Here is a 13,928-nt window from a genome sequence, read left to right as displayed (position 1 = left end):
GTGGCCGTTGCCAGTACCGCCTGACTGGCTCCTGTAGGATTTTCGAGCGAGATCGTTGCCAGTGCCCCTGGACTGGCTTGTGCGGGTGGCACATAAAAGACACCATTTCGAGCGTGGCCGTTTTCGTGCGGGTGACACGTAAAAGCACCCACTACACTCTCTGAGTGGTTGGCGTTAGGAAGGGCATCCAGCTGTAGAAACTCTGCCAAATCAGACTGGAGCCTGGTGTTGCCATCCGGTTTCACCAGTCCTCAGTCAAATCGTCCAACCCATGCTAGCATGGAAAGCGGACGTTAAACGATGATGATGATGATGATGATTCTCAGCCTACTGTTGCTTATGCATAAATTATCATAATTTTCATGTCTAATTTTGGCCGTTGCAGTTAGAGAAAAATAGAAAAAAACTAATTGGTTAAAAGCACTGGGACATGGACTCCTTCAAGGGAACAGTTTGTCAGTACTCTGGTTTAAACAATGGCTTCTAGTACAGAAAGAAGTAAGAAGTTCAGGAAGAAAATAAGAAGTGATCCTCTCAAACTTGAAGAGCATAAGAAAAAAAACAGAGAAAGGAAGAGAAGGAAATATGCAGAGAAAAAAATCAACCATGTCTGAGAGAGAGAGAAGCACTGAGAGAGAAAGAATGAAAGAAGAGTCCAAGTTGAAAAGAAAAAACAAGCAGCAAGAAACAAAGAAGAAGAGATGCACAACGAGGCATTCAAGAGACCCCAAAACTTTGGAAAAGTAATCAGAAGGGCCAAAAAAGGTCTTCTAGAGGAAAATGCAGAGCCTGGTTCTCCCAACAGTATCACAGTGCATGTGGAGCAGTACTATGCTGTCAACTATCTTTGCCAGTTCTACATTGGCAGGGCCCTAGAACATGTCTTTGGTTGTATGATTAAGTTCAAGTTTCTTCATAGATCTGTTGTTGCTGGTATCAACACATTTAACTGGCCCAGAAGGGATGATATTGACACTTGTCATACAAATAATGTGTTCAATGGTCCTATCCAGTTGGTTGGCACTGGGCTCTTTACAGTTGTTGAGCTGGAAAACATCAAGAAAGCATTTGCTCTTCAAACAAAAAGCCACTGTAAATGCAGGTGTCTCCTTGTTTTCGAACAGACCTTTGTCCTGAGTGTGTTTCTTAAGGATATTTTTAGATATTCTAGCTTAAAAGACGAAATTTGTATCCCTTTGATTTGCAATTTGACGATGAGTGATTTTTGTAAACAGTCAGACTTTGTATACAATTATATATTTATTATATATAATTATTCATAATTTTTATATTTAATAACTATGCATTTTTTAGAGTAAGTTTGACAAAACTGAAAAGGAGCTAGAATATGTGATACATGTGTTTTGTCAGTATAATAACTCCTTCCTGCGCACAAAAAGTTTAGATTGAGTGTTCTTAAATAATTATTTATAATATTTTCATTTTAATTGATGCTCATCTGTGTATATTCATTTTTTAGATTCCCATTTTAAAGCCAAATGCTCCAAACTTTATGGAAATTGATGAAAACTTTACACAGTTGAAACAAATTTGGAAATTAAAGTATATTGTTGATACACTTGCAGTATAAATGTTTAATTTATAATAAGTTATTGAAGTGGACACATTTTTCCCTCCACAACACTATACTGTCCCATAAGGTGCTGTCCCATAAGGTGCTGTCCCTGAAAGAATGAGATTACTTTCTGTTATCTTTTTGACAAACATAAAATATTGAAATTCAGCATTCAATTAGTTTTTGCATATTGTTTCAAGATTCAGAGAATTTTAAAAGTGAAATTAAAGCTTTAGAAAAAGGAAATTTTCTTTTCCCCTCTACAATGGCACACATTCTGTGTTCTACAGCATCAGAAGATTGTCATATATAAAAAAGTCACACAGTGACACAGGTGACTTTGTAAAAACTAGAAGCTTCATTGCCCAGACTCAAATGTCAAAATGTTAAGAAATTATTATGAGAAAAGCACTTTTGATTTTCCCTTCTGCAACATACGGAATACTGTGGAATATACCATATCCCTTTAGAAACAAAATACAGAACATAACCAGTTCTATTGTAAACTGTTTGGTGCTTACCTAAGAATGAATGTTTAGAATAAAATGTATATTGTGAACATTTCTGCAATGAGGATGCAATCAGGAAAATAAAATCATTTGCTCCTAATTTTTAAACTTAAGATATCAAATGAATTTTCTAGGGCTTAGTATTTGCTGTTTTGATTTATAAAAAGAAAGAACTGCAAATGAAAAAATTTTAACATTTGTTGAAAGATTGAGGTTTGGGGGTCATCATTTTGATAAATTAATTAGATGTTAGCAATGCTCACAGTTAATTTCATCCATAGTTGATAATTAGCCTTTCTTACACTCAAAAACACATGTGCAGACGCAAAAATATATTTGTATACATTTCACACATACACAAGTATGTGCAATCAAACATACTCATACATACATTTATAATGATATATAACAAGCTTATGAAGACATGAGAAATTCAAAAAACATTTCACTATTTTTTTTTATAAAATAAATGCCATCAACTTTTATCAACTGGGCATTGAATTCCAGTGACCTCTACCTTTCTGACGTCAGTTGCAAAAAATTGCAGGGATCAATAAAAGCTGCTAGTAATAATGGTTGTTAGAATAATCCACATTCTTTCTGTATTTTAATTGCTCAAATAATTAAATTAGAAACAAATATTACAATGATTATAAAAATAAAACAAAAGTTGTACACAAATATGTAGGATAAAAATATTTAACAAAAAAAATATTTCCTATTGAAAAGCTATAGATTTTTCTAAAATGTTTCCCCCCCCCACTTCATATATTTTTGAAAAATTAATTCAATTAATGAAGTTGTAAAACAAAACAAAAATAAAATTAACCAACCATCCATCTCATATTTTGCTGGCATTTCCATTTAATGGAAGGAAAGATTTTAATCAGAAAATGTTTATGTGACAACTGGTTAATATCAATGGAAACAAGTTGGAAAATCCAATTATTTGTACAATATAGAAAGATTTCCCAGTTCATGGATGATGACTAATAGCAGACTGAGAGAGTAGAGGGCAGAGAGATTTAAAATAACATAGCAACATGGAAGCAATGCTAACAAACAAACAAAAAATCACTATTATTAAAGATCAAGGTTGAAGCATAAATTCACAAGAGACCACTTTTTTTTTTAACCAATTCCGGTTTTTAGCCATGGTTACAGCAATAATAATGTTAGGCACAAATAGAAATTGATGTGAATCCAAGAAATCACTAGGCAAAATATAGAGAGACCACCAAATTAGCATTTTTAACATGTAAAACCATGTTTGTTTTCAATTTTAAATAGAAAAATACAAAATGTTTTATGTGAAGCAAACAACTTGCCAACATAATAATTCGTGCTTGATTTAGTTGAAAGAAACAAACCACTTTTCTAAATCTACCATATTTCACTACAGCACACTGTAGCAGTATTGTTACAAAAGATTACTGGCAAGGTTTCAATTGATATATAAAACTGCCACTATTTATACTTTGTGTAAACATTGCTGTAAACTTAACTAGTCATAATAATTCAACCCTACCTATATATATATTATCTCTGAATTATCTAATATCTAGAGTGGATTTACAATATGGGTTAGTGAAATATCAGTATTTGATTTCATTAACATACAAAAAAAAAAAATGAAATAGCATAACAGGATTTTAAACATTCCCTGAATCAACTATCTTTACTATACATCTGATCATAAGTGAAGTAACAGACTAATAAATTCACCTATTCTAATGATGCCATACTATAAGAAGCCAACAAGACAGCCTTTGTGTTCTTACCTGACCTTCTAGAAATAGTTGGCATAGCTCTTTCAAATCATACCTACCAACTTAAAAAGGAAGGACACATTGATAGCAACAGCTATCAATTTAAATGTAATGAAACCCAATAATGAATGAACAATAATTTTAAAAGAAAAAAATGTAAGCTTAATGAATATTTAATAAAGATATTTTATGTACAACATTATCCTTTCATATAAGTGGTTTCCATGGAAGAAAGGTTAGATTGATTTAATGGATTATTATTTAATTTACATATTCTTTTTAAGTAATATGAATTAGTAAAACCTACTCGAGAAGTTTAATAGAGAATAGTTTGTAGAATTAGCTTTTAAAATGTAATGCAATATTAACAGTAACACCACAGTAAAAGTGTTGTATATTATGCAAAAATATTTACTGGGTTCTCAACTCTTATTATGGATCAATAATGCCTTCTAAATTTTTATTAATATTTTGATATCAAGTGTAGCTTTCTTCAATTTATTGTTGATGTTGATATTTAACAAATTGTCTTTATTATAACTGCCTTTGTTACTTGATCATGAATAAAAGAGTGTGTGTGTGTGTGTGTGTGTGTGTGTGTGTGTGTGTGTGTGTGTGTGTGTGTGTGTGTGTAAATATCCCTCACACAAGTGGGGTATAAGGGCAGAGTAAGCTATCTTGAAATGAAATTTGGAAATATACTTCATTCTAGTTTTATTTCCAGTTAAGGTTGACATTCTCCTCATAACAGTAAACCCAAGAATCAAGGGAATGATGGTATGAGGTTGAAAATGTTACATATGCCAGAAACCAGCCAATCTAGAGTCTATTCTTTATGTATCTCAGTTTTCTTGAACTCAAAAGTGGTATAAATGGAGAAACATGACCAGGTTCTAAAAGAATAACTCAGACTGAAGAAAATGAGATTAGAGAGTATTGTGATGTGAAAAACCAGTAGAGAAGTTCCATCCTTAGCATAAGCTTGTAACAATAGGGAATACATGCAGATCAGGGGTTCTCAACCGTTTCGCTTGACTGGCCTTCGTGCTGGTGGCACGTAAAAGACCCACTACACTCTCAGAGTGGTTGGCATTAGGAAGGGCATCCAGCTGTAGAAATTCTGCCAAATCAGATTGGAGGCTGGTGTAACCATCTGGTTCACCAGTCCTCAGTCAAATTGTCCAACCCATGCTAGCATGGAAAGCGGACGTTAAACGATGATGATGATGACCCCTTTGATTATTATTTTATTCTGGTAAACCACCATAGCTATTTGACATTTAACCCTTTAGCATTTAAACCAGCTATATCTGGCCAAAATATTCTACCGGTTTCATCTTGAAACTAGCCAGATCTGGCCTCCCACACTTACCTTACAATATTATTCTAAAAATAAATAATCACATCACTGAAATCTCAAAGCTACAAGGTAATGCATGACTAATTCATATCAATGTGAATAAATAAGCAATACATTTGACTAAGAAATCCGAATGCTGGAGGGGAAAAAATTAGTTTTATAGAAACTTCTTTCAAAATGCCTATTCTGTTTTTCACACATTAATTTGTGTAGTTTGAACTATGTGAATTGTTAGAGAAAGAAACTTAGCTGTTTCTTGCAATACATACCAATACATAGATCTAAAGCAAAATTATTTTCAGGGACCCTTAAAATACTATTTGTGGATTCCCAATTTACTATTTTGTTATGTAGCCCAGACCCCAGTTGAGAACCAACGATGTAGATAAAATATCCTGCTATAGTCCAGCAGCAAGAAGCTGGTAATGTTGAAGTTAACTATTTCATGGGAGACTAGATTCCAAGAAGATTTCCAGTAGAAAGCTAGGATGAAAGAATTAGTCACAAACCTTGAAGACAATGGCTGCTTCAGAAAGGAAGGGAAAGGAAGATAGCAATAATATAACAGCAGCAAAAAGAATATCCAGTCAGCAATAAACATGACAGTAGCTGGAGACCTAACTGTTGTAGATGGGTGGCTGATCACCTTCTGCTGTTCTACCATTTTAAAGATGTTTTATGTTAAGGGATAAAACATCTGATGTTGATGAACCTAGCTGATGACTCCAACAGTAAACTGTATACTAACATAGTTTATATATATTTATGTGTGTGTGTATGTGTATGTGTGTGTGTGTGTGTGTGTGTGTGTGTGTGTGTTAGTGAGAGAGAGAGAGAGAGAGAGAGAGAGAGAGTACAGAATTAGAAGAGAAATAAATGAGAAATGCCACAACTGAGAGAGAGAGACTGAGATGACACTTTGTATCACATGACAAAGACAGAAGTTACCATGATGTTATTCTTTTTTTAGTCTTATGTTTTTATGATGAAGGTGTGTGGCTAGGGAGTCAGGCTCACAACTATAAAGTCATGGGTTCAATTTCTGGACTGAGCAGCACATTGCGTCCTTGAGCAAGTCTCATTATTTCACACCACTTTAATTTACTCAGTTGAAAATGAGCACCAGCTAACTATTGTTGCAGATCCCTCTATCCTGCTGTCACATCATTGATATTCCACTGAGACAAGGCTGGGAAGGGTGAGAGGATGTTTACCTCTGCTCACAAGTACATAAGCACTGAAACAATTAGTGAAAGCAAGACATACACTACCAGGTCATACTCACTCGCAAGTGATGACTAAGCAATGTTTTTTAGGCTTTGCTCTAAGATTACCTTAAAAATCTAACATGTTCAAAATACCTACTATATGATATTCTGAAAAAAAAAATTGTTAGAGTGACGAAAGTTTAAGTAAATTAAGCCTCAGTGCAAGTAACCTGTCTAAGGAGAAGAGATATTCGGAATAAAAGCATTGATACAATGTCAAGAAAACTCTCTAGTATCACTACCTACATCCTCTCTTGTGCTGGTAGCACAATAAAATACGTCCAGGTCAGGTTCTGAAGTGTTTATCAAGGGGAAGGATAGCCTGCCATAAAAATGCCAAGCTAAAAACATGACAAACATAATAAAGGTGAACTGATGTTCTTTATTGCTGGGTGTGTTAAATGATGAAGGACTGATGAGTGCTTGATAACTGCATGTCTGTTTTACTATGCTAGCATGGTAAAACACATCAAATAATAATTTCTAACGAAGGCAGAAGGGAGGAATTAATTGGTTAAATCAAATCCAGTACCTGAGTGGTACTTTTATTGACCTCAGAAGGATGAAAGGTAAAGTTAATCATGTGAGGATTTGAACTCAAAATGTAAAGAGCTCGAACAAGTACTTCAAAGCCTTTTGTCTGATATTTGAATGATTCTGTAAAGTGGTTGGCGTTAAAAAGGGCATCCAGCCATAGAAACCATAGCAAAGCAGACATTGAAGCACGATGCAGTCCTTGGATCCAGTCAAACCATTCAAGCATTGCCAGCAAGGAACATGAACATAGAATGATGATGATGACGATGATGATTTCAATGCTTTTAAGCAAGTCCTTTATCATACATTTAAAAAAATTCACCAATTACTCTTTCAATAATCAAAAATTTCAAAAATGAGAAATTACTTGTACTAGATCTGAACCTGTATCACACTACGTTAGATTTTCAAAAGATTGTGTTTAGCAATTCATTTTTCAAATAGAATAATAATAATGAACATTTGCTTCAAATAAAAAAAAAATGTGGACAAATAAAACTAATTCTTACTTTGCCATTTCCAAATCTGCCCTGAGTTTCAACATCTGTAATGACATATAATTCTCCTAAGTTAATTTGTAAATATTCATATGTATCCTTAGTGATTATATTTTTTGGACACCAAGCTCCACCATTCTTCTCTGTGCGAATTCTGAAAGAAAGAAAAAAGAAACAAATATTGAAAATAGAAAATTCTAAAATAAAAATATAGATAAAAGTAGAGGTGCAAAACAAAATTGTAATGAGTTTATGTCTTGACAGGTACATATTTTTTTAAGAGCAATTGTAGAATACTAAAATAAAAATTGTGGGTTCAAATCCCAATGCACATGCCTGACTAGGCTATTCCTGAACTGAGGAACATTCTAATGACAATCTTACAGTCATTGATCATGTGGTTTCTTTACCTTGAGTGAGACCAACAAACAAAAACAGAAAAAAAAAATCTTCAGAGAAACCAAGTGTGTTTATTTACATTAATGTTTCTCAACCAGGGTCTGGTGAAAGAGTAATAAGGGCTCAATGGGAAATAACAAATAAGGTAATTATATGAAAATACATTTTTGAGTTGCTTTTGTGTTTAATTCTATATTAATTATGTGATTCCAAGTTCAGTCCCACTTCATGACACCTGGGATAATTGTCTTCTATAGCCCTGGTCTGACCAAAGCCTAGTGAGTGGATTTGGTAGAAAGAAACTGAAAGAAGCCTGACACACAAACACACATATATATGTGTGTGCCTTTGCATTTGGGTTTGTCCCCACCAACCAGAGTTGGTTTCTTTTCATCCCTGTAACTTAGCTCAGCATAAGAGATCAACTGAATAAGTGTCAGGCTTAAAACGAAGAAAATATACTGGGGTCAATTCGTTTGACTAAAACACTTCAAAGTGCTATCTCAGCATGGCCACAATCCAATGACTGAAACAAGTGAAAGCTAAACAATGCATGGTATATTCCCTAAAGTAGGGAAATTTTGGCATCTTTAGGTAGTAAGGAGACTACAGGAAAATGATCCCTTAATAGGGAATTGTTGGATAATTTATTCTTAAGCAAGGTCCTGGTTAATATGAAATTTCTCAAACCTTCTTTGTGACATTTGCTGGATTTTAAATCATCAAACCTCCCAAAGACAGTTTTACAATTTGTTTAACATCTTATGAAATTTAATTTCATGAAAAGAAGGTTTATAAAGATATATAATAGTTTTTAATTAAGGAGTCCCTCACACATGGAATATATTTCAAAGGTACCTCAGAGTAAAAAGAATGGGGAAAGCTGGTTTATATAAATACGTATTTTATATATTGTTTGGTAAAGTAAGCCAATAATATATTCCCATGAACCTGTAAACTTAGGTAAATGAAAACAGACATCTCAAGGATGGGTTTTTAGCCTCCTAAAGTCAACTAAGTGGAAAGGATAAAATAGGAAAAGATAGAAATATTTTGAGGTGAATGTGAGAGAGGGGGGAGTGTGATGAGAAAGAGAGAGTGGGAAAGAGAGAGAATAATATGAACTCACTGCCCAAAACATTCATTGCCATGTGGAAGTTGAAGGATGAAAAAATATCTAGCTATGGCCAACAACTTTACTTCTATTAAAGTAGCAAGACTTAAAAGTGGCTATTAAGAAGAAAATGCATGACATGGAAAATAAAAAATAAAAATAAATCTTTTAGAAGTGGGCTGGAGAGCAATTTGGATATCAAGCAATGGAAATGGAATTGAGAACCATGAAGAATATTTATTCTAATTGCTTTGATAGGAAGCAAGAACTGCCTCTACCAAGCATAAAAGAAATTGCATGGCAGAGGGGTTAAAGGTTAGAGAAACTAACTAAAAGGGACACTGTAAATCAAATATTGCTGGAGTATGAATTTCTTGATAAATATTGATAAATTCCAAGGAAGAAAGGTCTCAAAAATTTGTATTTGAGTGTGTGTGTGTGTGTGCCTTTAAATTAGTTTACATAGCATTTAATAAGAGTCAAGAGAAACACAGTAATAAAGATGTTTATCACCAGATAGGGATGCTTGGAGGCGAGTAGAGGGGAGGAGTATGTCCGTCTTGAAGATATGGACCCCCACTTGCCACTGAACATCTAATAACGAAGTTAGTAGAAAACTTCAAAACAGTGTCTACATCTGTTGGTAAAGAGGAAAGTTTGAGAACTGATGGGATAGAATTGTTTATCACAATGAGGAAATTGTAAATCAAAAGAAAGGGGGGAGGCAAATTGACAGAATCTTAGAGACACAGCAAAATGAAAGTAATAGGATATGTGAAGAATCCATTGATGCAGATTAGCAGATTAGAATAAATGCGATGTAAATGTGATAGATTTGAAACCCAAAACTATCTACATTAGTACCCTGTACCTATTAGATTTCGTTTGGTGTTTCCATTCCCCACCCACCTGATCTTTTATGTTATGTTCCCCTTTAAGAGTTAAGAAAAGTATAAAAATAAGAAAGAAACATTAAGCTATGAAGTTCAATTATTGTTACCAGAATTTAAATGTTTTGGAAATTTAAAATTTTTCTTTTGTAACAGATAGTGGAAGTTATAACAAGGCTACTTGGCAACTCTCTTGCCAGGAGAGCATTAATGAATAATATTCTCAAAGAAGTATAAAACACAATGGAAAGAAGTTGCAAAAATGTTCATACTGTATATAGCATTTTTAGTGAACTAGTTTAAACACCATATTTGAATCTTGAAATGATTTATAATTGATAAAAATATATTTTAATTATAAATATGACATTTTCATAGAAAAAATGTCATATGGTTTCATAAATAGGAAATAAATGTAAAAGAAATCAATATGAAGCATTCTACTATTTTCCATAATTTCATATAGGAACAATATTCTATAAAATACTGTTAACAATAGGAAAAAAAAAGAAAAGAAAAGAAACAAGCTTCCAGGTTCAGTTTCATAAATTAGTCTTCATAGAAGTTGCATAATCATTAAAAAGGTTATTTCTCTGTGAGTTCATTATCCTTTCTACTGGAATCAATGTTGATAAGTTTCTCATACAGCAATACATCAATATCGGTTTTTCAAAGAATTTCAGATGTATCTAAAAAAAATATCCCTATTATCACAAGAATTGCTCTTAAATAAGATTCTTTCAATCTATACTTGTTATTTGAATTCAACATTAGCATCTATATTATAGGTTAAATATTGATTCCTAACTTTGGCATAAGATCAAAAAAATTGCAGGGAAGGAATAAAGACAATCAAATTGATCTCATTCTTAGTGCTTATTTTATTGACCTAACAGTGAGAAAAGGCAAAGCCAAAACTGATGGGATTTGAACCTAAAGATATTTTTAACTAGTTAGCCTAAAGCAATACCCACATACTTTACATGCAATCATTTCCAGACTCTTAAGATTCGACTTCCTTTATAATTTAAATATTAGAATGTAGCAATCAACATTCTTTAACTAAAAGCAAATAGTCTTGGAATTTTAAAAACAGATGGAAACAAAAAGACATTTAACTGGTCATTGGTATAAAAACAGTACAATATATATATATATATGTGTGTGTGTGTGTGTGTGTGTGGTTGATAAAGAAATTTACATCACTATCTAGATGCCTTGAGTTTAACTGTCATATGACATCTTTGACAATTATCCTCTATCATTGCCTTGTGACAGCTCAAGTTTTGTTAGTAAAATGGTGTAGACATAAACTGTGTGGAAGCTTGTCAAATGAACTGTGCCTGAAAATCAAAAGGTCAGCCTTCTCACACAGTAACATGGTGAATCTGAGGATTATGTTAAGGGTCTAAGAGTCAGTGGAATCCTTAGCCATTTGCACTATAATTCACTGAGTCCAGTTGATCAAACAATTGGAATACTCATCATTAAAACCAATGAAGTGTGTGTGCATGCACAGTGAACATGTACACACATAGTAGAGAATATGGAAAATTCTAAAAGGATGTGAAGATTTAAATTTGAAATTGACATAACTCCCCTTACCGTGTTCTTTCAATAGTAAGGCTTTAATATGGCAACTTTGTAGTTTTTTTCCCCTTAATTCTAAAATTTACTTTAAAAAATCCTCTCTTTTTTCCCCCTTTAACTCTGACTACCTCTGTTTTATTCTCATCCTTTAACGTCATTAAAATAGTTGTGGTTGATTGTTTGTTGATCTTGGAACAAGTCAATTAAACCTTGACTCTAATAAATATAATCATATTGAAATCTAATAATGTACAATCAGCTAAAGTATTACCTAAAATTAAAGTGATTATTTGCAGTTTCATAGAAATGATTCATATTTTCAAAACATTTTCCATATTATCATTATTGCAATTTATTCAACTAACTATACAAAGAGCTAGTATCTTCTATATTGAATTGAATTTTCAATAACCAGCATCACTGAATGCAGATTTAATTTTAATGTGTTTTTCTGTCAATAATATAAAGAAATAGTGTCCTAGTGTTCACTTAATTTATCAGATAGTTGGCTGACATATATAAAGAAGACAACAGCTTAACTTTTTGACATTCTGGTCAACTACATGGTATTTCAGTACTCTGCACAACTACAATACAATTCTGATAATTTGATATGCTACTAAGAAAAATCAATCACATCTTAATAGATTCATTCTAGTTTTCCAAGTTTGATGGGGGTTTATCAACTTTAAGTTATTATCATTAGCAGTATGATGAAAACTAGTTCCACAAACAAAGCTACATGCCACTTTTAATCACCTAAGAATTTACCCTTTGCGTAATTTTAATTCAGTTTTAGAATATTCCTATACAATCAAGTCAGAAAGCAAGTAAAAATATTTTTAAAAAAGCTAGGAATGAAAAGAAACAAAAATAAATCCCTTTTTTTTTTTCTGTTTTTTCATTCCTTAATCAAATTTAACTTTCAGTTCAGAATTGCTTAAGCCTCTATGACTATAGAAAATCTTTGTCAATTTAATGTTATTACTTTCTCTTTGTCCAAGGAAATTCCATGTGAGAGAAAGAATATGATACAAAGAAAGCAAAAGTAGCAAATGTACAAGAAACCTTATTTTTTTCTCATTTTTCTGGAAAGAAAGGAGATGGAATTCAACTGCATTCTTCCTCACTATTGATTAAGTTGCTTACAATCCTTTCTTAATTAGGGGAAATATTGATTTTTTTTTCCTCCCCAACCTTCCTCCATACATTAAAGATTTCGTTAAAACTGTCATCTTTCTGCCTAACTGTTTACTGCCCAATAATAATAATAATAATAATAATGAAAAGAAGAAGCAAAAGAAGAAGAACAAATATGATGCAGGAGATTGAAGGAACTACTTTATATGTATGGATATATTTATGTATCTCAGTGTATAAAGAAACATTAGCAGAGTGGAACAGAATGCATTTGCTTTTGTTTTACTTCTCCTCTTTGGAATGTTAAATCAATTTCTTTAAATGATTTCTAAATATATAGTTACCCTTTTTCTCATTGTTTTTATAATTTCTGAATATACAAGAATACACAGCTTTAGAATTGATTTTACTCAATATATTTAATTTATTCATGTTTCAAGTGACCATTTATGAAGCTATCTTGGGAATAAGATTAAAATTAATGAAGCATAAAAAAAAGAATACAATTCCTAACCCATTTTATTCAGTTGGAGTATTTTAATTAACGAAAACATTTTAGGTTTGCTGACAAAGATTTCATCATCTGGCACAGGAACCAGAGCATAGTCTGAAAAATTCAATTATATTTTCAATTGCCTGCAAACCTTCTGAATCTCAGCAGGGAAGCCAAAATATAAGCCTAAAAGAAATGGAAGTTACAAGCACAAGCAAGGAACACTTGCGTATAGTTTTATATCTGGCAAAGGCTATAATTTAATCTAACTGTTCAATACGAATTAATGAATACAGAGAAAATAACAGAAAATTTCATCTTCATTAGCTTCTATTTAATATGTGTATGTATAAAATACATATACATACAGACACACATGTATGTAGTACACATATATATATAATACACATACACACACCCACACATATATATATCATCATCATCATCACCGTTTAACGTCCGCTTTCCATGCTAGCATGGGTTGGACGATTTAACTGAGGACTGGTGAAACCGGATGGCAACACCAGGCTCCAATCTAAATTTGGCAGAGTTTCTACAGCTGGATGCCCTTCCTAACGCCAACCACTCAGAGAGTGTAGTAGGTGCTTTTACGTGTCACCTGCACATATTTGTTTTGCAAGATTTTTGATGTGAAATCGTATGTTGAAACAAATGTTGTTGTACTTGGGGATGGTCATATTGCCAGTTTAGCCAATACAGTGCGTGTGTTTTTATTGGCTAAACTGGCAATATGACCATCCCCAAGTACAACAACATATATATATA

At 32.8% G+C, this 13,928-nt stretch overlaps 1 protein-coding gene across 2 annotated transcripts in view; it reads right to left on the bottom strand.

Annotated features, from left to right (window-relative positions):
- LOC106871068 (discoidin domain-containing receptor 2) overlaps window positions 1-13,928 on the bottom strand; it is a 180,817-nt gene that overhangs the window by 87,559 nt on the left and 79,330 nt on the right. For both annotated transcript variants that reach the window (XM_052972844.1, XM_052972854.1), the window contains exon 3: window positions 7,529-7,670. In XM_052972844.1, coding sequence (XP_052828804.1) covers window positions 7,529-7,670 — 142 coding nt within the window. The remainder of the gene's footprint in view (window positions 1-7,528; window positions 7,671-13,928) is intronic.

This window comes from Octopus bimaculoides, chromosome 1 (genome assembly GCF_001194135.2).
Source record: "Octopus bimaculoides isolate UCB-OBI-ISO-001 chromosome 1, ASM119413v2, whole genome shotgun sequence".
NCBI classification, from domain to species: Eukaryota; Metazoa; Mollusca; class Cephalopoda; order Octopoda; family Octopodidae; genus Octopus; species Octopus bimaculoides.
This window is presented reverse-complemented; position numbering and strand designations above follow the sequence as displayed.